The sequence below is a fragment of the Sturnira hondurensis genome, unplaced genomic scaffold (assembly GCF_014824575.4).
Source record: "Sturnira hondurensis isolate 20B ecotype Veracruz unplaced genomic scaffold, ASM1482457v3 Scaffold0010128, whole genome shotgun sequence".
In the NCBI taxonomy this organism is placed as follows: Eukaryota; Metazoa; Chordata; class Mammalia; order Chiroptera; family Phyllostomidae; genus Sturnira; species Sturnira hondurensis.
Genome location: NW_028082759.1, coordinates 9348518 through 9372924, shown reverse-complemented (window position 1 = coordinate 9372924; position 24407 = coordinate 9348518). Strand labels below are relative to the sequence as shown.

The 24407-nt window shown below is 43.1% G+C and overlaps 1 protein-coding gene across 1 annotated transcript in view; it reads left to right on the top strand.

The window, feature by feature from the left end:
• Nucleotides 1-24407, top strand: part of TMEM131L (transmembrane 131 like) — a 140433-nt gene that overhangs the window by 101311 nt on the left and 14715 nt on the right. The window contains exons 17-26 of the mRNA XM_037058366.1: nucleotides 853-994; nucleotides 2505-2614; nucleotides 3552-3624; nucleotides 6762-6889; nucleotides 8980-9122; nucleotides 11246-11432; nucleotides 11637-11822; nucleotides 12397-12546; nucleotides 12885-13510; nucleotides 19587-19735. Of these exons, the coding sequence (XP_036914261.1) occupies nucleotides 853-994; nucleotides 2505-2614; nucleotides 3552-3624; nucleotides 6762-6889; nucleotides 8980-9122; nucleotides 11246-11432; nucleotides 11637-11822; nucleotides 12397-12546; nucleotides 12885-13510; nucleotides 19587-19735 (1894 nt within the window). The remainder of the gene's footprint in view (nucleotides 1-852; nucleotides 995-2504; nucleotides 2615-3551; nucleotides 3625-6761; nucleotides 6890-8979; nucleotides 9123-11245; nucleotides 11433-11636; nucleotides 11823-12396; nucleotides 12547-12884; nucleotides 13511-19586; nucleotides 19736-24407) is intronic.

Genomic DNA, 24407 nt, shown 5'->3' with positions numbered 1-24407 from the left:
TTTTTTTTTTTTTTGAAATTTAGGGTCTATTCAGGAGTTAACGTGTTTCCATAATTTTCTTTAGAGCGGTATCCCCACTTTCTTCATCTTGCATAATGTTCACATTCTAAAGAGTCCTAGCTGGTTGTGTCATAGAATGTTCAAGACTTTGGGTATTTTTTATTGCTTCCTCGAGTCTATATTCACATTAGACATTGTAGGGAGGAGTACTAAATACGTGGTTGATCTTGTGTCCTTCTCGTTGCATCCCTGCAGGAGGGACATCCGTGTCATTTGTCCCGTATTGACATTGCTGAGTCATTAGACTTTCCATTGTATGTGTGACAGCTCTTTCTGCATGGTGGATACATTTTCCCTTTTGCAATGAACGAAGATGGGTCTGATAATTTGAGGTCACATAAGTTCCCTGTTCTTTAAGAATGTGTCACCCATGGCTTTAGCATCCACTGCTAATCCTTGTTCTGCTCAGTTTTTAGATGGCTACAGAACGGTGATGTTTCTACTTACTTTCTTCATCTTTACTTTTTTTTTTTGAGCATCACTGTGGATTCTTTGGTCATGACCATCATTATTCTTTTTTATGTTAATCTGACCCACATCTGGCCGATGGGAGCCCCTTCAGGCTAACTTGGGGGTCCCTTTGACATGTCCCCATCATTTCTTGAGCACTTTCTTGCTTTCTAGTAGATGTGCCATAGTCGTCTTGTACCTTCTCTTTCCTGGACCCCAAATAAGCCATCTTTCCCAAGACCACTTGGTCCTGTGGGTGTGGATGATATACATTTAGCAATTCCCTCTTTTATGTGTGCGTCTACATTGGTTTTCATAATAATTTCTTTACAAATCACACAGGAGGAATGTTCTAGGAATGACTCGGTTCGCCCACCTGAAGAAACCCAAGGAGCCAGAAGCCTTCGTCTCCTTCCTGCCGCGTTTGATCGCAGAGCCGGGCCTCGTGTTGAACTTCAGTGCCACTGCCCTTAGGAACAGCGTGGTGAGGGTCCTGCTGTCAGTGACTGACAGCCCATTGCTCTTGAGTTTTAAGTTGCCAGAGTCTTTCCAGCTTTAGAATATTGTTTCAGAACCAAAATTAATTCAAATTCGGTTTAAATGATACACATATGCCATTTGGCACTTAGCAGGAAGGTATCAGAATAACAAAATAAGGAATAAAAACTCAAGGTGGACTGAAAGTGCACAGAACAAATACATCTTATGAAGTTTATGGCCAAGTCAAAATCTTTTCAGTTAAGTAAGTATTTAGCTGCAAACAACAGAACACTGTGACTAACACTGGCTGGAATAGGAGTTAGTTTGTTTCTAACAAACTCTCATTAACTCTGGGAGATAATGAGAAGCATGCAGGAGAGAGGCCCAAAGCTGGTGAGATGGCTCCGTGACCCCATCAGAAACCCAGGCTCTTCCTCTCTGTCCACCTTGCATCCTCAGGGTGCCAATTTCCATCCTTGACAGGGGTGGCAGTGAGCAGGGTGAGGGGAAGGCAATGACACCAGCCAACCTCCATTTATGTCTCATAAGTCTCATGGCCAAAGACGGATCTCACTAGGATTGAGGAATTTTTTACACTTCATCCAACACTCATTGGACTGCTTAGGGATGACATTCTAAGACTACTTAAAAAAATTTTTTTTTTAAGATTTTATTTATTTTATCTTTAGAGGGGAAGGAGAGAGGGAGAGAAACATCAATGTATGGTTGCCTTGCGTGCATCCCCTGCTGGGAGTTGGCCTGCAGGGAACTGGCCTGCAACCCAGGCATGTGCCCTGACTGGGAATCGAACCGCGATCGTGTGGTTCGGAGGCCCGCGCTCAATCCACTGAGCTACGCCAGCCAGGGCTAAAAATTTTTTTTGATTTTGAAATAATTTTAATGTAGAGAAAAGTTTCAGGAATAATACCAAGAATGCCCAATTGCCCTTCACAAAGAATTGATCAATTTTTAACATTTGCCATGCTTGCTTTGTCATTCCTTCCCCCTCTGTATGTGTGCGTGCGTGCACACACACTTATTTTTATGAGCCACTGAATGAGTGTCAGACCTCTGGTTACTCCAGTGCAAATGTCCTAAAAACGGGAGCATCTTATAGACCAGAGTATACTTACCCAAATCAGAACATGTAACATTAATTGTGAAGTGTTGTCTAGTCTGCAGTCTATATGCAAATTTTTCCAGTTATCTTGCTGAAGCAAAGGTGCACATACACACACATACCACTCCTGCCTCCCTTGGAGCACGATCCAATTCAGGACCTTGCAGTGCGTGGTCGAGTCATTTTCATCCCTTCATCTTCCTCAGCCTTTGTCTTTCATGACATAGACAGTTTCCAAGCATGCGGCCTGTTTATTTTCCAGAACGTCCCTTAGTTTGATCTCTGCGATAGCTCCTCCTGCTTTGATTCAGGTGATGCAGGTTTTTTTGCAGGAAAACTGCAGGGGCGATGCTGTGTTCTTCCCAGGGTGTTGATTTTCCTTTCCCATTTCCAGGTGCAGTACTTTGTGGTGAAGAACCCTTCCTCCCTGCCAGTCTCCTTGCAGCTGCTTCCTCTCTCCTTGTATCCAAAACCTGAAGCTGCCGTGCATCTGCTCAACAAATGGTAAAGCACCAGTCGGTGAAGACTTTCCGATGGGCCTTTTGGGAAACGCCATTCAGACTCATTTAAAGCCCTTCCGTGTTTCACCCAGACCCTCTCTGTGGATGGACGCGGTATTCGCCCGTGCTCCTTGGGCACCCAGCAACTTGGCACACATAACTTGTTGGAAATTACCGGTTTTGTCTGTTATGGGGCGGTTTGAGGGTTTCTATGTCAAGTGCAGTTGCCAGCAGAATATTCTTTTCTCGATCAGGGAACCTTTACAATCATGATTTTCCACAAATACTCTTAAAATTTAGAATCTGAATCACAGTGCTCTCTAGGGGCACATGAGAAATGAGTGTAGTGTTTTAGTCTAGTGCTGTTAAACAGGCTAAGATGATGCTACTGTTAGTTTGTGCCTGTTATATCTTGTTTTCGCATCATTACAGCTTTGCTTAGAGTGTTTCCTCCTTTTGGCTCAGCAGGATCTTCCCTTGTCCTAGGGTTGTTCTGCTTCAGCACTACTGACAGTTTTGACCAGAGGATTCTCTGGGGGGGAAGGGGCTGCTCTGGGCCTGGACGGCTGTTTATTAGCATCTCTGACTTCTACCCAGTAGATGCCAGACGAACCTCCTCAGCTGTGACAACGCCAGATTTTTGCAGATATTGCCAAATGTCCACTGGACCTTAAACTGGGAGATGAAATTACCCTTGGTTGGGAGTCACTTCCTAGCAGGTTCCGTAGATGTGAACCATTTGGAGGGAACAAATTGCTTGTTCTGTGCTGCCAGAGTCTTTTACTGAGCACTCACAATGTGCCAGGGACGGTGTGGGGGCTGGGGCAGAGTTGCTATGTGCAAATACATGTGCTCACATACATAGAAATCTGTGGGTGCACACACATCTTATTCTTGATTGGTGATTTGAATGCTGTTTTAACATTTTTTTCTCTTTATAGGTTTGGCATGGACACGCAGATGATTAATTTCACAACGGGTGAATTCCAGCTAACCAAAGCTTGCCCTTACCAGGTAGGATGTCTTTAAACAGAAAAAAACAATGGCTCACAAACCAGACACATAGCATAGGGGCCTCGCTGATTTATGTTTCAAGGGTCTTTACATAATATATGTGGCTCTCTTATTTTTATAGTCCAGGCATTTTACACACACACACACACACACACACACACACACACACACATGGCAGGTTTTTCCAATTAACTAATGCAGCAGGAGCTCCTGGTTCATGCTCCCTCACAAATCATTCGAATTTGATGGTTTAGATTCATGTAAGTGAAGAAATAACAATTGAATCAGGGCTATGTAGAAAACCATAAAATTTGAGACCCCAGAATTCATGCTTCTCTTAAGATTCCTTGGCCCCCATCCAATTCTTTTTAGGGCCAAATAAGATATTAAAATCAAATACATTAAAAAAAGATTTCTTACAGAACTGGCTTCATGTTTTTAGCAAGTCACTCCATTTCTGTGACAGTCACCTCATCTATGAGAGAGGATTTCTCGGCAAGTCTCAAGCCTCTGGGCCCTTTCGAGGTCGCGCATAAATCCCCAAAAGTCGGAATAAACATGTCATGTGGCGAGGATGTGGTTGGACCGGGGACTTGGCAGCCTAATTCTTCAGTGTTCGCTCCCTGGTTCTGTGGCTCTTTGTATAGAGCTGAGTCTTTCTTACAGGCACTCTGTGTGTGTCCATCCATTCAAACATGGGGCCTCTGTTAGAGCACAGTACACACACGCGCATGCAAACACACACGTGTATAGAACTTTCTTTCTAACACACACACGCATATTTAACTGCCTCAGCTATGTTTTCCTTTCTCCTGGCTCACCCCTCCGAAGATACACTGTTAGCTCTAGATTAACTTGAATAACAGAAAGAGGGAGACCACAGATGACCTCCAACTGAGTTACAGTGAAATCCATCACAGAGAGTTTTTGAGTGGCTTTTTACTAGAGACTTAGCTACAATAGGAAACGCACGAACAGCAGACGGTCCTTTCTCTTTGCAAGTGGTCCAGGCTGCGTGGCCTTGCCTTTGTTAGTGTGCCTGCCCCGCTCCATCCCCAGCCATCTCTCAGGGCTCGTGGAGGTGGGTTAGTCTCGATCCTGAGAGCGTGCTCGTCCCACTAGTACTGAATGATAGGTAATTTGAAATTCCAAAAATAATGCTACTTCCTTTTCCCTAGAAATATTCTATTCAGATTTGAACAAATGGTGTAACTCATTGGAGAAAGGTTTGTAAATCTCTCAGGGAACATTCTCCCCACCCCCAAATGTACACCTCTTGTGGTAAAGGTAATTACTGCCGTTGTGATTTTATTACAGTGACAAAAAGCATGGTCAGTGTCTGTGCTTTTGAGACACTTCAAAACTCAACTTAAAATTCTGATCAGAGCCCTTTGACGTATAAAGAAAGGGCCTGTGTTCTAATTGTGTTGGTTCCCCTTTGGAAATGTCATTGCTTTGGTTCAGAGCATGGGGAATTGGGCAATCAAGCTTCCCAATCCAGGCTCTGCCATGTTCTTGCTCTGTGACCTGGGCGAGTTATTTCACATCTCTAAGCCTCATCTTTCTCACTCATAATAGCGTTTAAAGAATCAGTAAGGTTTATGGAATACTCAGCATTTTATACAGCTGATTGTGTTTCAGCGCCTGACATTGAAGGACAGGCGTACCATTGCCCTGACAGGCGTAATATTGAAGTACCATTTAATAAATGCTGCTGTTATTATTATAGTTTTAATGCTAAAAATCAGCAGTTTTCTATTGGATACTCACATTGTGCATATCAAGCAGGGTATTTCCCTTCTCGAGGTTTGTAGTTCTAATGAAAATGCGTCAAATACTATCCCTATTTCTTCTTTCAAGATAGCACAGGAAACACTAGCAACAACAGAAGAATAAGACAAATAAAAAAATTAAAAGATAAAACGGAGAATTATTGCCATACAGATTGTGTAATGATAGCTCTAAAAAATCAATTGTTTGGGACTAAGAAGGACTCATGACCAAACCAAGGGTGGATGGGATTGGGAAAGGGAGGTGAGGATGGCTGGGGGGAGGTGTGTGGGGGGTAAATGCAGACAACTGTACTTGAGCAGCAATAAAACAATTTAAATAACTTTTAAAAATCATTTTTAGTGGGAAGGAGCTAAACCCCTGACCCCCTATGGAAAGAGAAAAAATGATAAAGAACAAAATCTTGAATATTAAATTTATACTGTAAGATTTATTCAGAGAAAGAAATCTTAGAATAAAGAAGGATATGAATAAGTGAAGAATTTCTGAGTGGAAAGACTAAATATTGTATAACAAAGATGGTTTCTATATATACTTAAATATTGAAGAGCATTTGGGGTTGTGTAGCAGAGGGGTGGTTTGGCAGGATCCCTGTGGCGTTCAAGTGGAAGTTTTGGTTCTAAGCGACGGTTTCCACTCCAGGCATCTTGGTGTGGAAGGCTTCTTGCCCAACTCCCAGCCCGGCCAGGAGGCGACTCCCCTTCCCAGCACCCGTGTTGTTGTCCTGCAGGCTCTGCCCGGGCTTCTCAGCCGTGGCTTGGGAACTGTTCATTGGTGTGAACTCAGGATAAATGAGTTCAACGGGTTGATTAGGGTGGTCACACCTGGAAATTAAAAGAAAAATAGTCGTATTTATACTCTAAAATGCATGTAATGAAGACAGAAGCTTGCTCTACAGGAATTGTTGAATTGCACTTCTTAAATTTGCAGGGTATGCATGCCGAGGAATCCAGGTTTGGCAGCCTCCACTTCCGTTTGCAGCCTTTGGAAGNGGTTTGGCAGGATCCCTGGGGCGTTCAAGTGGAAGTTTTGGTTCTAAGCGACGGTTTCCACTCCAGGCATCTTGGTGTGGAAGGCTTCTTGCCCAACTCCCAGCCCGGCCAGGAGGTGACTCCCCTTCCCAGCACCCGTGTTGTTGTCCTGCAGGCTCTGCCCGGGCTTCTCAGCCGTGGCTTGGGAACTGTTCATTGGTGTGAACTCAGGATAAATGAGTTCAACGGGTTGATTAGGGTGGTCACACCTGGAAATTAAAAGAAAAATAGTCGTATTTATACTCTAAAATGCATGTAATGAAGACAGAAGCTTGCTCTACAGGAATTGTTGAATTGCACTTCTTAAATTTGCAGGGTATGCATGCCGAGGAATCCAGGTTTGGCAGCCTCCACTTCCGTTTGCAGCCTTTGGAAGTGAAAAGGGTCGGTGTGGTTTTCACGCCAGCTGACTACGGAAAAGTTACCTCACTCATACTAATCCGGTAGGTGTGGCCCAGTCCTGGACTCTGTTTTTTTTTCTCTGACTTGTCTGTCTAAATTTTTTCTCTCAAGAATCCATGATCTCTTTAGCTGAGAATTGACCCTCACATCTTAGGCCTTCAGTGATGAGGCAGTGTTGCTTGGTAACAAGAGGCAGTGGCCTAGAAGAGAGGCAAGGAGAGGCGCCATAGTTAATCTCTGCCTCAGTTTCCTCCCATGCACCATAGGGCTTGCGTGCCCAACTATCCAAGAGCCGCAGTGCATTTCACTCAGCATCTCTCATCTGCTGTTCTCACAGGGGGCAGAACCTACACAAATGCACCCAAACACACACACGTATATATATTTACTTCTCTGTCTTAGCTCAGAAAAATAATTAAAACACTGCTGTATACATTTCATTCCACAGTGTTCGGATGTGCACCACTCTCGTATCTGTCTGTCTTGCTTCTGAAATTCTCAGTAGTCCCAAAGGACACTGGAAGAAGTGCCTCGTTCAGCCCATTGGCTCTTTTTGCTGCTTTTCCTTCCTTTTAAATGAGCATTATATTGCTAACTGATTTAAGCGGCTAAATGTTTTTTCTTAATTTTTAAAAATATTTAGATAGTCTTTGTTGAAAGTCTTCTTTCAAAATTTGCAATAAGCGCAGGCCTTTGTTGAAGCTCTCTGCATCAGTGAGAAGTCTAACACATTTAATATTTAATAAGTGACACTTCAGTTGTTTTTTAAGCTTTTCTAGTATTAGATTAGCTGGCAACGACTTTCCTACTCTGGACTTCCTTTAGGATATTGTATGAGTTTGTCCTTCTGGGAGTGAGTGCCATCAGAAGGCAAATGGACTGAAAGTTCTAGGAAGCATTTTAACTCAGACGCCTAATGTTCTGATGATGACATATTTCACTTTAAACCCATTCTCTGTGGAAGAACTAAGGTTGTAGGAAATGTAGCTATGAACTTTACTTCATCCCAGTTTAAACTATCCCAGACTCAAAAAGAAAGCCTAAAGTTTTTATAGTAGTTAATTTATTTTGGGGGGTGTCTTATTTTGATGCATAATTTTTTTTTTCTAAACAATATCAATCATGTAACATCACTTAAAGGCTTTTAAGTGGCAAATAAAGGCTTTTCATCATTTGGTAAAGATGTGAACGTATTTATTTTGCCTAATTATAAATGAATTCTTTCTCTGCCTCTGTAGTATTTACATTAATGATGACTGGCTTTCAGTCTGGTCTGCATCATTCAAACATCACTTTCACTTAACTTTTGCAACCTAGGAATCCAGACTGCAGTCAATGACAAGGCAAAAGCTATGTCAGAATTACCGTTTGACTAATAAGAACTTGAGTAGAGCACCTGACTAGTGTAGCTCAGTGGTTTGAGTGCAGGCCTGAGTACCAGATGATTGCGGTTCGATTCCCAGTCAGGCAGGGCACATGCCTGAGTTGCAGTCCAGTTCCCAGCAGGTGACACACAAGAGGCAACCATACATTGATATTTCTCTCCCTCTCTCCTTCCTTTCCCCTTTAAAGGTAAATAAATAAAATCTTTTAAAAAAAGAATTGAGTAGATAGAAATTATTTGTGGGATGATATTTTAAATCTTTTGGTTCAGTAAACAGTAGGATTTTACTTCTAGAATTATTTCTAAGGCAGAATTTCTTATAGTCCAATTACTGTGAAAACACCTTAGTTCACTGTGTTGTAAACAATTTTTATCCGTTTGTCTGCATTTGCTAGTGTTTCTTTGTCCTCCTACCTCCTATATATTTCTTTAGTTTTTTCCTCTTGAAGGTTGGATTTAATAACCACCCTGGTGGCTGGTTATTAAATTCATGGGTTTAGACTCTTGGGCTGGGATTGAAGAGCAGTCATAATTGTTCACTCCTTCTTGAATAGTCAGGTCTAACTCTTCTGGGCTTGGCTGCTTCCATTGCCTGTGAGATGGCCAGAGATGCCGCATAATTTAAATTGACATTCTTTTAAAAAACATTAAGAATATTTTTGGTAACTAGGAGGTTGTAAGTTCAAGTGCATGGTGTCTTGTGACTCTGTTGTAATGCCTTTTTGTTTGTATCTGCTTTCACTGAAGGAATAACTTGACCGTTATGGACGTGATTGGTGTGGAGGGATTCGGAGCCCGCGAGTTACTGAAAGTGGGCGGAAGACTCCCGGGCGCGGGAGGTTCGCTCCGATTCAAGGTGCCCGAGTCCACGCTGATGGACTGCCGTCGACGTGAGTTCCTATGCGTGGCACTCTGCTGGGGCCACTTGGTGCTACAGCCAGGAGTGAAAGTGTTCTATAAGAGGATTCTTCTACAATTCCTATAGTAGATTCATTGTGTTGTTGCAAATGATTAAATCAGGCAACCATCTGAGCCTAAATGGGTTGGAATCATTCAATTAGAGCAATACCCAATGTAAATATATTTTAGATATAGAGGGGAAAAGTAATTGCTAAATTACTGGCATGGTGTCAGATATATAAGATAAAAAGTATGAACCTGTGAATTTGGCTGTCAGTTACCTAATCTAGAAAATCACAAATGACAGATAGACGACTACAGGTATGCTCTCTGATGGAACTTTTTGCAGTAATGGAAATGTTCTTTAATTTAAATTTAAGTAGTTATATGGATTCACTGGCTACTGTACCAGACAATGAGATCTATACATTTACTTAAGTGTTCCCATTAGAAATTTCTAAATTATGCATGTATTTCAGTTCAGTGCTTTTAAACTGCTTATATTAATTTCAAGAACTTTCTCAGGAACTAAAAAAATAAATAAGAGATATAGAGTATTTCTGGTAAATTTTTCTTTTCCTATTATTATTTTTAATTTCAGGAACACAGGGAAAGCATTTTAGTGTAACAATATGTTTTCTATGGATCAAGCTGGTTGGTGAAATTATTGGATAATTTGTAGCAATTGTTTTAATGCCTGATTGGGTTTTTCCCCAGATTTTATTTATTTATTTCTAGAGACACGGGGAAAGGAGGGAGAAAGAAAGGGAGAGAAACATGTGCTGAGAGAAACATTGATCAGTTGCCTCTCACACACTCCCAACTGCGGACTTGGCCCAAAGCCCAGGCATGTGCCCTGACCGGGAATCGAACCTGTGACCTTCCAGTTCACTGGCCGGCATTCAATTCTCTAAGCCACACCAGCCAGACCTATTTTTTTTTTTTTTTTGATTTAGGAAACTATGCTGAATGAACACTGACTTTGAAAAAAAATTTTTTTGTATGTCAACATATTTTTTTAATTTAATTGTTGTTCAAGTACAGTTTTCTGTCTTTTACTCCCATCCCAGCCCACTCCCCAGTGCTCCCCACCTCCCTCCCATTTCCACCCCCCTTAGTTGTTGTCCATGTGTCCTTTATACTAGTTCCTGTATACTTTGAAAAATTTTATTAGCTATTTTGCATTAAAAGTCTTTCACCATTTTTCTATTCATTCATTCATTCACTCATTTATTGATTCCTTTAGAGTTGACCTAGAATTAGAGTAATATAAAAATTATAGAACTAGATAAAATATTAATCCTAATATAACAAAGAAAATATTAGACTGTGGGTTATAAATTTAAGGGACATTTAAAAAAAGAGATAACTCTTCCTTTTTAAACATAAAATGTGCTTTTATTTGCAAGGATTCAATCACTTACTTCCTGTCCATGTAGCAGGATCTTGGAACTGTGTTTCTGGTGGCTGTGGTGGCCTTGTACAGCAGCGCACGCACACCCTTTTCGCTGGTCCCTGTCCGGTGTGAGTGAGGATGTCTGGGACTGAGGGCTCAGGGGCCTGGTGGCAAATCCAAATGATTTGGTTTCTGAGAAGACTATACTTTTAACCTTAACCTTTAATAAGTAAGAAAATAAAGGAGAGATGTTCATTACTCTTGGTACCTAGGTAGATGGNTCTGGTGGCTGTGGTGGCCTTGTACAGCAGCGCACGCACACCCTTTTCGCTGGTCCCTGTCCGGTGTGAGTGAGGATGTCCGGGGCTGAGGGCTCAGGGGCCTGGTGGCAAATCCAAATGATTTGGTTTCTGAGAAGACTATACTTTTAACCTTAACCTTTAATAAGTAAGAAAATAAAGGAGAGATGTTCATTACTCTTGGTACCTAGGTAGATGGTTTAGCTTAAGAAAAACTTAACTAATTATTTTTATTACATATTGGTGGTATAACAAAATCTATAACTGTTCCAGAAATGAGATCCATGTCATGCTTTGAGCTCACACTGAACTTTCTTTTACATTTTAATATTGTGCATGTGGTCTGTTGATTCGATAAATTATTTTAAATAAATTTTAAAGATCATATATACTGAATTTCCTCTTTCATTCTCACTAGAACTGAAAGATAGCAAGCAAATTTTATCTATTACCAAGAACTTTAAAGTTGAAAATATCGGACCACTTCCTGTCACGGTCACATCTCTGAAAATTAATGGGTACAGCTGCCAAGGTTATGGATTCGAAGTGTTGGACTGCCATCCGTTTTCCCTGCACCCAAATGCATCACGAGACATCAGCATCGTGTGAGTACGGAACTTTAACTTCACTGAAGTTCTGGGATGTTTTTAATGTCTAGTGGGCGGGGGGGGGTCTTATTTTCATTGGTAAAACATCTTAAGTTGTTTTTGTGTAAGCATTTCTCTTATACAAGTAAGAAATTTTGGTATTATGATTACTATGTAATGTGCCCAAAATTAAAGTTGGTGAAGATGAATCTTTGTTGCCAGGTTTACTCCAGACTTTACCTCTTCCTGGGTCATCCGTGAGCTGACGCTCATCACTGCGGCCGACCTAGAGTTTCGCTTCACTCTCAATGTGACCCTCCCCCATCACCTGTTGCCTTTGTGCGCAGATGTGGTTCCAGGGCCCAGCTGGGAGGAGTCCTTTTGGAGGCTCACGGTCTTCTTTGTCAGGTAAACCGCCACCGTCGTCGCTGGCCTCCTCTCACTGAGTGGAGAACCATCCAGTCGTGGCATGAATGTGGGCAATCAAAGCACATGGATTCAGGGGAATTTATATCAGTTTGAGAGCCTTGACATAAGAAGTAGAGCAAGCAGTAACCGGTAAGCTTTAAGATAATGGGAAGCGAATTGTAAGAGTTTCATAGGACCTAGAGGACAGTCATGCGCCCTTTGTGTTCATTGGCAGTCATGGCGGCAGATACAAATGTTGCTCTTGCTGGCTCAGTGGCCATTGAAATTGGAGATTAGAAGGCTAGAATGTCCCTTTTAGAGTGATTCTATCCTGGAACCATCTTTAGAATTGAATGGAAATGTCAGACTTATAAATATGCACATTTTTTAAAAAAGGTTTTTAAAAAAACCTTTAAGAAATGTCAGAGAACGTGATGTCATAGGCTGTATGGAATTTTAATGCCGTATCTGTAGACATTACCTACAACCAATCACTGATCTCCTGTAATAAATGCAGTGTTTTGAATGCCTGTCAGAACTACGCAGTGATGAACCTCCCTGCTTTTTTGCTCAGTCTGTCCCTGCTGGGTGTGATTTTAATAGCCTTCCAACAAGCACAGTACATCCTCATGGAGTTCATGAAGACGCGACAGAGGCAAAACGCCAGCTCTGCGTCACAGCAGAACAGCTGTCCGATGGACGCCATCAGCTCTCCTCCGCACAAGTAAGAATCCTCGTGTTGTGCAGGGGTGGCGGGGTGCTGCCTGCCTTTGATGCCACTCATTTCTGATTTTATTTTAAGGGAATATAAAGCCTGATTACAACTTCGTTTCATTATAGTTTCTTTGCTAGGGTGTGACGGCTGTACCATTTCTTTTATTATAAGATGGACTTCGTGTAAGGACTTAGTTTATTGAACTCACAGAGGTATAGAAGAAGCAAGGTAGAACTCTAGACTCATGATACCGAGTGCTGCCTCTTTCTCGGGAATTTCCAAATGGAGAGGTAGAGCTTTACTCGGTGTGGCTTTATGTTTGCTGTTTTTTTTTCTCTTCGATTCAGAAGCAATTGCAAGAACTTTCTCGATACCTACGGCCCCTCTGACAAAGGCAGAGGGAAAAACTGCCTTCCAGTAAGCAGTCCGCCCAGCAGGATGCAGAATGCCGCAAAGAGGAGCCCCGCTACCTACGGCCATTCTCAGAAGAAGCATAAGTGCTCAGTCTATTATAGCAGACACAAACCCAGCACACCGATCGCCAGCAGTGCTACCGTGGCCACAGAGGACAAACAGACCTCGGCCCTGGCCAGCTCCCTGTCTGCTCCAAAAGAGGACGCATGCACCGAGATAATGGCGGAAAACTGGACAAACCTCAAATATCCAAGTGGCATAAATGTTAACCTGCAGAAGAATTTAGCCTTTCCCAAGAACTTATTGAATAAAGAAGAAAATGCACTGAAAAATGCAATCGTAGTCCATACCACTTCTTCAGAATGTCATATGAAGGAGGGAATACAGACATGTATGTTTCCTAAGGAAACGGATGTTAAAATTTCAGAAAACATAGCTGAGCTCAAGGAGCGAGAGCTTGGTCCTCTGAAGACCTCTAAGAAACTACCTGAAAATCATTCTCCAAGAAACTCACCTCAGTACCAGTCAGACTTGCAAGAAATTTCCAGGAAGAATCATGGTAATCTTTACATCCTCCTTGATGGGCTTTCCCTCCTCTTTGTCTCCGGTCTGGGTTAAATGGGATTTGTTCTCACCTGGGACTTGAGTTTTACTTGTGGATGCCGAATGTTTAGTTTGTGCGCAAAGTTTTAGTGAAGGTGTAAGTGTTAAAATACAGTTTCTTAGGGGAAAATCTTAGGACAAGGCACCGCGTTTTTAGAATGTCATGGCTAAGAAGTTTACTTTAAAAAAAGTTTTTTAAAAATATTTATTTATTTATTTTTAGAGGGGAAAGGAAGGAGAGAAGGAGAGAAATATCAATGTATGGTTGCCTCTCATCAGTCCCCTACTGGGAACTGGCCTGCAACCCAGGCATGTGCCCTGACTGGGAATCGAACCGCAATCGTCTGGTTCGCAGGCTCGTGCTCAGTCCACTGAGCTACACCAGCCAGGGCCTAATTAATTTTTATCATGGCTTTTCATACTATTCCTAAAAGTCAGTCAGCCCATAACATGTTTCTGAGTGAACAGAACTTACCAACTTTCTGTGTTTAACAGGCACTGCCCTGTCATGGTCCTTGACCTGGTTCCTCTCACTGTGTCCCTTGATTGAAAGGAGACAAATATTCTCATGTAGTGAATACAGTCAATGGCAATGTGACCAAAACTAGACTAGGAAGACCAACTACATATAAAATTGTCACTAAGCTTTAATTGATCCCTTTGGCCTCTGGCATAAAAGCCTGTGCTTATTTTTTCTGATCTGTTCTGACCCTTTTAATACACACATTTTTGTATTTGTTGAAAGTCAGATTTTTGACTCATTTTAGTCTGGGAATATCAGTTACCTTTGATCTTATTTGATGCATCTCTCTATAAATAACTTCGTATTTTTCACTCCTTGATACTGTGGAGAAGGTACAGAAATATTATGGACTGGCTAATTCCAATGAGCTTTATGCATTTAATAAAACGCTCCAGCTGAATTTGAGATGTTCTATGCATGGACATCTCGAGTTTAAAGGGAGACGGGGTGGGGCACCAGGTGTGCCTTCTTCCATCCTGTTTGTGCTGTTTCCCTGGCAGCAATGCTTGTGGTGGAAGTGGACTCCTGGGGCAGGGTTGGCACTGCCCCCCGCGCCGTGTCCTCTGCCCCTGGCGTGTGAGCACGCCCTCTGGGCCATGCGCTCCACCAGACCTTTCAACAATGTCACAGTGCAGCTTGTCAGGCGGTGTTATATGGTGGGTGCCTCGGGTTCCGTTTCTGTCCCAGACACTCGAGGGCTCAGACTGCAAAACTCCTGTGAAACGTAGAAGTATGGGGTGAGACCAGCTGGGCTTGCCTCTCATTTCTTTCTGTATTTAGGCCTGAGTATATCTGACATGGGCCAACTTTACAAAATCCTGGTTGGAAGGATGGTGCTGCTTCTGTGGTCTCTGGTGCCCTTCAGATGTCTGGATGAATGTGCCTGTGAAATGCAGGGTGTGTGGCACTGTGGATGGACTGGTGGGGAGGGACCTTATGCTGCATCACGGTACTTTTAGGTGGTGCAAATGTACAGAAGGGGACCAGCAGTGCAGAGCGAGAGTGGGTCAGAGGACTGGCATGCACGTTTCAAGATCGCCCAAACTTGGTGGTCAGTGCCAAGAGTTGAGCGTAGATGACCGTGTAAACGTGATAACGCTTCAGCAGGTGTGAGTAAATTTACTATGAGCGTCCATCAACGTGGGGTTTGCTCATATCTTTCCAGGTGGCAGATCTGCCCAGAATCTTTGCGACCTGTGCAGATAACTGGTCTGTTCCCATTGCTTTAAATGGAAACACTTCTCACTACAAGAAGTTTTTTAAAGCTGTTTTTTTTGTGCTGGATCAGCAGCATGTTCAGTGGTATCAGGGTGACTGTTCATCGGGTCAAATACGAGTTGATGAAGGAACTTTGGCCCCTCACCACGCTTGTACCCGCAGATTCAAGGTGCCGCTCCACCGGGCTGTGTTCCGCTCCAGAGTTTATGTGTGAGCAGGAGGGTCCTCCCGGGGAGACACATTCGCTGTCCACACGACTTTGTTCTGTTTCTGTTCACATCACTCTTCTAGGGAAATGTCAAACAGGTTAAAAGTAAACAAATTGCTGCCATCAATTTATAATTGAAACATTTTAATGAATCGAAAACTTTAAAAATAAGAAAGGACTGAGAAATCTAGGGGAAGAAATTTGTAGTTTGGTAGTAGGATTTGGAGTTTCTTAGTAGTATTAAAGGTTTTGGGTTCTTTTGTCAATTTTTAGAGGAAAACATTGTAATAAACTGGCACATGGTGAAGAGGCATACGATCAGGAGGGAATCTGTCTGCAAGGCACAAAGAACACTTGAAAATGGGAAACCAGGTATTAAAGAACCTTCTGAGTTTTCACTTCCACATTGAACATCAGGTTTTGTTTTTCTAAGTATTTTACTTTGTGAAAAGCATGCTGCTGTCTCCATATTTTAAAAAGTTCTTTTTTATTTACTGATTTTAATGGGGGTCGGAGAGAGAGACAGACATCGATTTGTTATTCCCCTTATTGATGCATTTGTTGGTTAATTCTTGTGTGTGTGCTGACGGGATGGAACCCACAACCCTGGTGTATGGGGACACCTCTCTAAGCAGCCGAGCTCCCCAGCCAGGGCTGCAGTCTCCATCTTAAGATCCTTTCTGGAATCTGGAGAAAACATCTTCAGTCTTGTCAGCCGAGCTTAGCATACTTCATGGTTGGGGATCCTATTGGGAACTGACATTCACTCACTTACAGCCGGTTAGTGTGTCTGCCGTGTTCCAGCTCTTTCTCCCAAAGTGTACACGCATTCTTGGAAACAAGTCTAGTGACACACTCGCTGCCTTTGGGAGCGGGGAAGGGCAGGGCGTGCTCTCTCCACTGAGGACCTAAAGTGCCCATAACCTACCAGAGCTCCCTCCGCAGGTACCTGAAGGATTGTGACTTCACCTAACAGGGCTGTTTTGTTTGTTTTTCCTGAGTACCTTACCCTGTGAAAACAAAGTGTTTCAAGGTGTATCTAAATGGCTCTGGCTACAAGCTTATTCTTGGTGGGGGTGGGGGTGGGGGTGGTGATGGTGGTGAGAAACAGTATTTTCTGAAGAACAGAAAATGTGTGCCATCTTCTTCCTGCCCCTTTTCTCTGGCCTCCTTCTGAGAGGCCCATTGTAATTCAGAAATTAAAGTCCCTGATGGAAATGAAGTCTGCTGCCAGATTCTCCCAGGCTCTGTTTCCACACACTTGTGTTTTTTGGCCTCAACTTGTCAAACAGCTGGGAAACAGCTACATTTTTCAAGCATTTCTTCCATGTGCCAGCATCTTCTGACCACCCGATAAGAGTAGGCTTTCTGTGTGATGTAAATGATCTTCGAAATGTGTCTCTTTCCGAGTGTTTATAACTTTTGTTTTTTAATGGTGTGAGCAGAATAGCACAGATTGAGAATTAAGGACAAACTGCTGCTGGCCTCAGCACTATGACAGAGTTCTAGGTAGCAAACTGTGTTATTGCTCTCTGCTTATAATAATGTCAAGGATAATAAACCTTTACATTTAGTAATACCCTAAGCCTTGAAATTAACATGGAAGTTTTCACTGAATTCGATGCCTTCAAAATTTCTGAAATACCAGTCATGCAAAAAACAGCCTCATTTACTTACCGATACTAATAGCTTGAAATGAGAATCTAGCGGTTTACTCCAAATATGCCGTATGGTTAGATCTGGTGCAGTAAAGCTTTGAGCAGTTATTTTGTTGAGTTTACTTGTTCCTTGTTCTGTTTGTTTTTGATCTTTATCTTGTGGCTCAAACACTCTTATTGTGTGAGGTACATGTAAGAAAGTTGTGTAACACCTAAAGTAAGCATACTGGATACGATGCCATGGATTGGATCCACTTTTTTTCAGCGAAATGTGCGCTTGTGGAATTTCTAAATTCTTGCCTATTGTGGTGTTAGAATTGCTCGAAGGATTGATGAAGAGCTTGCTTTTAGAATTCATCTCATTGTCCCGATCCTTGGCCCCACAGAAGGTATTAGTAATTTCCTTCGAGTCTGCCTCTGCTTTACCCCTTTTGGGGGTTAGGTTAGTGCTGAATATTACATTTGGATCTTTCCTAAGAACCTTTGATGACTAATATGTTGGTGCTATTCTTGGCCCAAAGAAAATCTACGGAAATCCATTTCCTTGTGAATGAAGACTGGAGGAAAGTAATGGCACTTTTTTTTTTTTTGCAGAGTGTCTGTATTGTGTCTCATACTAATGGCTTCCAGAATCCAAAATAATGTCTTTATGATTTTTTTTCTGTTCTGGACCTCGACTCCTTTCTCCTGGCCGGATACATTGTTTTCCTCTGTGGGCGTCTGACACCCCGTTTGTGGCCTAGAGGAAGTCACGCTTCCCCAGGATTTGTATAGTGATGTAAACATTTATACAATATTTTTGTTAACAAAGTAAAAGTGTGCTTACCTTGTATTTGTTCTTTTAAAAATGTATGCATCTTGCTTTGAGCCAGTTTAACTTGTAGCTTCAGCGTTTCAGAATCAATCAATTTTTTAAAAAAAAGGAAATTCGGAATCAGAGCGATTGACCACTCCTTTCATTTTGTGGGCGAGACAGGGCCTGCCCCTGGCCCCGCTGCAGGGCGGACTGCAGCCTCCCGGGCGTCTGGTTGGGCGTTTGCCCCGCCGGAGCCTGCAGCCTGCTTCACTGTGGAATATTGGCACTGTGGCCATCCGAATCGGTCTCAGGTGGCAAAGGTATCAAAGAATCTCAGATAAAGGAAAAAGGAGAAGGTATTGAAATACTTTGTTTCATGTTACAACACTGAGGCCAGTTAGCGTAGAGTTGAAGTTGATATGACTTTTTTTTTGTAATAAACCATGGAAGAAGAAATGCACTTAAGGAAGTCACTTGAAAGAAAAAAATGGAGAAATTATGTTCTCAGATGAGGTTTCTAGCCACACCATCCCTGGGCCATTGGATTCATCTGCCACTCCGCTGCCGGCTGCTGCTCCAGGGCAGATGGGCGTGCCCTGTGGAAGGGCCTGCCCCCGAGGAGTGCGTGTGTGTCTTTGGATGCTGGCCCATTGCATCCGCTCAGGTTGTACCTTTTTAACGTTTGGTTTGGGTAGGCAGGTAAGTTGGTATCTGCGTTTTATAAATAAGGGAACCGAAGCTCTGGCAACTTCAGAGACTGGATTGGTCATAAAACTAATTAGTGGCTGAGTCGTGATCAGAGCTCAAGTCTCAACCCCTTTGTCTCCTTTCCCCTAGCTTTTAAAAAAATTATGGGAAAACAGACGTAACATAAAATGTACCATTGTAACTGATACCGCTCAGGGGCATTAAAAACATTCACCTTGGCGTACAGTCGTCACCATGCCCCATTTCAGAACTTCTTCATCTTCCCAAATGGAAACTACGTGCCCATGGAACAACAATACCCATACGGCACCCCCACCCCAGCCCCTGGTAGTCAGCATTCTGTTTTCTATCTCTGGGAATTGATGGCGCTAGGTCCCACAAACAAGTACAATCATACAACATTTGTCCTTTTGTGTCTGGCTCATCACACTGGGCGTGATGTCTGCAAGGTTCATCCGTGTGGTGGCGTGTGTCAGAGTTTCATTCCTTTTTCCTCCCACCTTGACCACGTCTGAGTGTACAGTTCAATAGTGTTAAGTATATTCACGTTGTTGCGCAAGGAATCATTTCTTTTTACAGCTGAATGGTATTCTGTTGTACATGCACTACATGTTGTTTATGCATTTATCTCGACATTTGGGATGTTGGTATCTTTTGACGTTTATGACTGTTGCCCCGGTGAATGATGCCATGCCCCTCCCTTTTACCCCCTTGACCTCTCTTAAAGGGGGTAGAACTCTTAGTATAAGGGCGTTTTCACCTGTACACAAAATGTATTTCTAGAGCCTTGTGGTTGTCAAAACCAATCCTTAAGTCTAAATCTCATTAAATGAGACTGTGTGGTGTAGGAAATAGACTTAACTGGGGGGAATATGAATGGAAATAATTAGCTAGAAATTGAATCATTTTTATTTATTGAAGGAAATAACCAGCAAGTGCCTGTCAAGAATGAAGTAGACAATTGTGAAACTTTGAAAAAGCTTGACACAAAGTCTTCTTCAGAAAAGAAGATTCACAAGGCATCTAAAGAGGACACGTGTTCTGAGAAACAGGACATACCTTCTGTTGAGGTCTGTACTCTTTTTTTTTTTTTTTTTTGCCTGTTAGAACAAAAGCCATTTTGGGGTCTTAGAGTGCAAATATCTGTGTAATAACTGTCATGCTTTTTTAAAAAGATAGTTAACATTGATAATTGGTGAGTTGGGTATATTCAGAAAGTTTTATTTATCTTCTAATCATACAGGAGATATAAGTTTTAGGGATGTCAGACTGTGTTTACTCTCAGGAGAGGCTGTTCTTAAGCAAATGGGTCCACTCCTGGGTAAAGAGGAAAGAGTAGAACAAGAGCAAGTGCCCCTTCTCTCCACCTGTCACCCAGTATCATTTTTTAGGGTATAATCTTACCTAAAAGCGTAGCCAGAATCCACAGGGGAGGGATGGCTTTTCATAGGAAATGCCAGGTTACTGATAGAGGGGTGGCTGGACTTGGATGTGAGAGAGAGTAGTAGCCAGAGGGAGACATGGAACCAAAGCTTGAATGCAAGTCGGGCCAGGAGCTTATGATTTGGGAGTTGTCCTGTGGAAATTGGAATCGAAGGATGACCCTGAGTTCTGCGAGGTGTGTGCAGAGAGAAGACCCAGGGCCGGCATCTGAACCTTGGCCAGTGTCAAGGCTGCAGGTATAGCAGGTGGTGCAGGTAAAGCTCAGCCAAGCAGGGAAGACAGGGCATGCCTGCAGGAGCAGAAACAGCCGTGGACTTGGGGATAGGAGGTGTGGATGAGGTTAGGAATGGGAGGCCTGGCTGCTGCCCTGCAATGAGGTAGAAACCAACCCTGAGATGTGCTGACTTCACAGCCCCACAGTCTTATGTGCTGGGAGGAGCAGTTGAAACTAGTCGTTCCAGGTCCCTGCAGTTTGAGGGCCATAAGGAGGAGGTGGCCCAGAGGAACAGCACCACAGGGTGCCGTTGCTGGCACCCATCTGCCACCTGTGTGGGCATCAACCCCTCCCCCCCAACTCTGCTCTCAGCTCTAGAGCCAGGCTAACTCTCCACGCTGAGCCCTTGGTTATGGCAGTTTTCTTAATTTATTCAAGTTAGTTATTTTTTGTCTTTTCTCTCTTGCCCTGGAGCTCAGACACTTCTTGCACTGGGTCCCAGGCATTGCCTGTGTCCTCTTTGTTGGCCCATGAGACTGCGTAGGGTAGGCATCTGCACTGAATGAGTGGTGGCAACCAGCTGGACAGTCAGGATGCAGCAAGTCGGGGACCTGAGGGACTCAGGCTGTGCTCTGTGGGTCAGGGTTGTCTGTGTAGTCAGCCAAGGTGGATTTCCTGGTACAGCATCAGGGCTGCCACCTGTCACTTCTTGGCTGGCTCTGTGACTCACTCCCGGTTTTGTAGAAGTGGCCTTTAGAACCCCGTGTGAGTATATTTTCCATTTCATTGGTTTGGAGAAAACCATTCTCAATAAACATTCCCAAGTGCATTGCTCAATGTTTGTTTTTCTAGAAGATTCTTGGGGCCTAATTTTGCAGCTTAGAAAGTTATATAAATCTGTATAGTACATGGGGAACATTCCTCTAGATTTATTGGCAAAGAAGGTTGCACCCCAGATTTGGGAACCACAGACTACGTTTTGACCCCAGGCTTGGCTGTTTATTTTCTTTTAAGCAGATTTTCTTCCTTAGTAAAGGAATTCGTGGTTATCATAGAAACATAGGGACGGGAGGAAAAGATCTATTCAAAATGAACCACTTTTCACGTTTTCCTGTATTCTGCTTTTCTTTGCAATTTCTAAAAATTTGGGATCATTATTGTGTTTATATAGCTTTGTCATAATGTTGTAATTCTAAAAATTCTCGCATGAGGAATGAACGGGGAGCTTTGTTTTCAGTGGTTCTGTAACATTCCATCCCTAAACTGCGCCATAATCTGAACCATTCCCTGCACTTGGACATCGAAGTGGTTTACAGCTTTTTATTGTCATAAATAACACCACGATGAACTATTTTGTTCTGAAGTCTTCCCTCTAGACCCGACACCTCCTCGTCGTAGCTTTCTAGACTTAGAATGAAAGAGTATCAGCCCGCTCCTCCTGTGCGGACAGGTTGCTGTTCAGGAAGGTGGTGGCAGTTTCTGTCCCCATGCCCGAAGCACGCAGATGCTGAACACTGGTTTTACTCTGTTCTCAGTAGCACCATTTTGTTCGTTTGTTTGTTTTTGTTTTGGGGAAAATCTTGGTTGGTCTGGTAGGTGAATGATTGTGTTTTGCTTTTTCATTTGAATGTGCTTTTCTTAATTGGGAAAAGGGAGCGTCTTCCTTCATTTCATTTTTTTTTTTTTTGTAGAATTCTGGAAACAGGTAAAAAATCACCCAGTCCTAGTGACATTTTTAAAATACATTCTGTATGCACTAAGAAGTAAGTGTGCAACACAGTGTGTGCAAGTGTGCAAGTAACAGTGCCCAGAGATGGGCACTGTTAACCCACCCTGCCCTATTCCCCGCCCCCAGCCAGCCCTGGCCTGGTGTTTGCGGGCGTGAACATTTAGTGCAAACACACTTGAGCTTTTAAAAATGAAAGTGGAAAGATGAGGTGTCAGCTGGCCCGAATTTGCCTTTCCTAAAAACATACTTTATGAAATAATTTGGTGGACGCTTCATTATTTTTTATGCTTTTTTTCTATTTCTGCTATGACTTTGCATTTCCTATTCTTTGCCCAGTTTTCCACTGAATGGTAGTGTTTTTTCTTATTTTCTGTAAGAACAAGTGTAAGGCTGTTAATTCTCCATCAAATATGTGTTCCATGTTTTATTTGTTTGCCCTTCCCCTTTTATTTTTGTTGGCTTTTATTTATATACAGTGGCTTTAAGAATGCTTTGTGCAGTCAATATGTGATTTCTCTTTTTTGGTTTCTTCCTTTGCTTTTATTAAAACTTAGGAAATCTCACTTCCCTACCCAGCAATCTATTAAATTTTTCCTTCTATCAGGGAGGTCAGAGAACTTTCTAGACCCAATAGCTGTAATGGTCACAGCTAAGTCTTCCATAAACTGCTGACTGTGTGTCAGGTAGTTGAATCCTCACAGTAGCCTTCTGAGGAAGACTAGGGAAACCAAGGCAAAGAGCGGCCAAGCAGCACGACCAAGATCGCACAGCCGAGAAGCGCCAGTGAGACTCAGCCCCAGCAGTGAGGCCTCGGAGCCTGGGATCTGTCTCACTGCTGCCCTGCTGCCCAGCCCGGCAGTTTGCTCGTTTGTCCTGCCCCCTACGTGACCCCTCTCTACGAGAAAGCGGAGCTAGAGCCAGATTGTCTCTTATTCCTCTCACTTCTTGACAAGTGTGCTACTTTGATGCTCGGGTTCGCTTTCCCCAAACTATTCCATTTGCTGGTTCCATTGTAGGCATGTTCCCCTCTCTCTCTCTCTCACACACACACACACGCACACACACGCACACACGCACACACGCACACACGCACACATACACAGTGCCAAAGAAAAAGGCCGTTCACTTTTCATTCCTTTGCATGTCTTCCATCTTTTTCCTCTCATCCATCCCCTTTCCTGTCCCGTCCTGTGTTGGCTCACGGGCGCTGCTTTCTGGCTCTGCGTGCAGAGTGTGTGGCGTTGCCCTACCGTTCACGCTTCGTGATGCTCAGAGAAGGTGAGGGGCTTCTGACCACTAAGCCCCTCCTCTCCGTGGTCCTAAAATTCTTGTCGTCGTGTTTGTGCGTGGTGACAGGACTAACCAGATTGGTTTGAAAAAGACCGCCAAGTGTAGGAGTGACTGCTGTCTCTAACTGCACTTGAAGACTGACCCTTTGTTTGTAGGTGACCCTGGAGGGACAGAAAGGCTGGCTCCAGTCCTTGCTTGAAAAGCCTCTCTTGGTCCTCAAGTGGACAGACAGGGCAGGGCAGGGGAGAAGAACCCCACCCAGCCAGCCCCCAAAGTTAGAAATGCTCAGGGAGCAATGCATGCACAAATCCTGTATGTTTGCCTCTGGATTGCCTCTGATTAGATGTCTTTAATGCCTGTTTAGCAATCAACACAAGGTCCTATAGAATACAGCTTCGTGTGCTTAACGCGTCATGTTTTAAAAATACCTTCAGAATCTCAAGAAAGTTAATACATATTTATTGGGGGGAAAATAAAGGAGCATAAAGAAAACAAATCCCATAATCCCACCACATACACAGTTACAGTGTCATTTATTTGTAGAGTTTATTGTAGTGAGCATATTGCTTTGACCGGGACACGAGGCGTTTGACACCCCAGATGTAACATGCAGGCATCAGCGACCTTTTATTTTTCTTCCAAGTCCTGTGTGTAGTAGCCAGGTGTATGTTAGAACCTCATGGGTCCCACTCTGATTTCTGGACTAACGTCCTGAAAAAAGAAGTAAAATGAGCCTGTAGTTGCTCTTTGTGAAATGTGAATCCTGAGGGTTAGCAGGAAAAGCTAGGGGATTGGCCTCTGTGAGGTCCCTGGGAAGGGGGTTTCTCCTTAAGAGCCCTGGGGTCTCAATGTGTGAGCTCTAACCCCCTGCCCCCCACTCCCCCACGGCCCCCCACAGTGCCTTTGCTTCAGGGGGTAGCGTGGTGGAAGAGAAAGAGCTAGGTATTAGAAGACAGTAAACACATGAGTTACTTTAAAATTTTAAAGGATAAGGGAACCCCCTTTCTCTGGGCCTATTAATAGACTATGGCTAACATTTAAAAGAGGAAAGAACCCAATGAAAAAA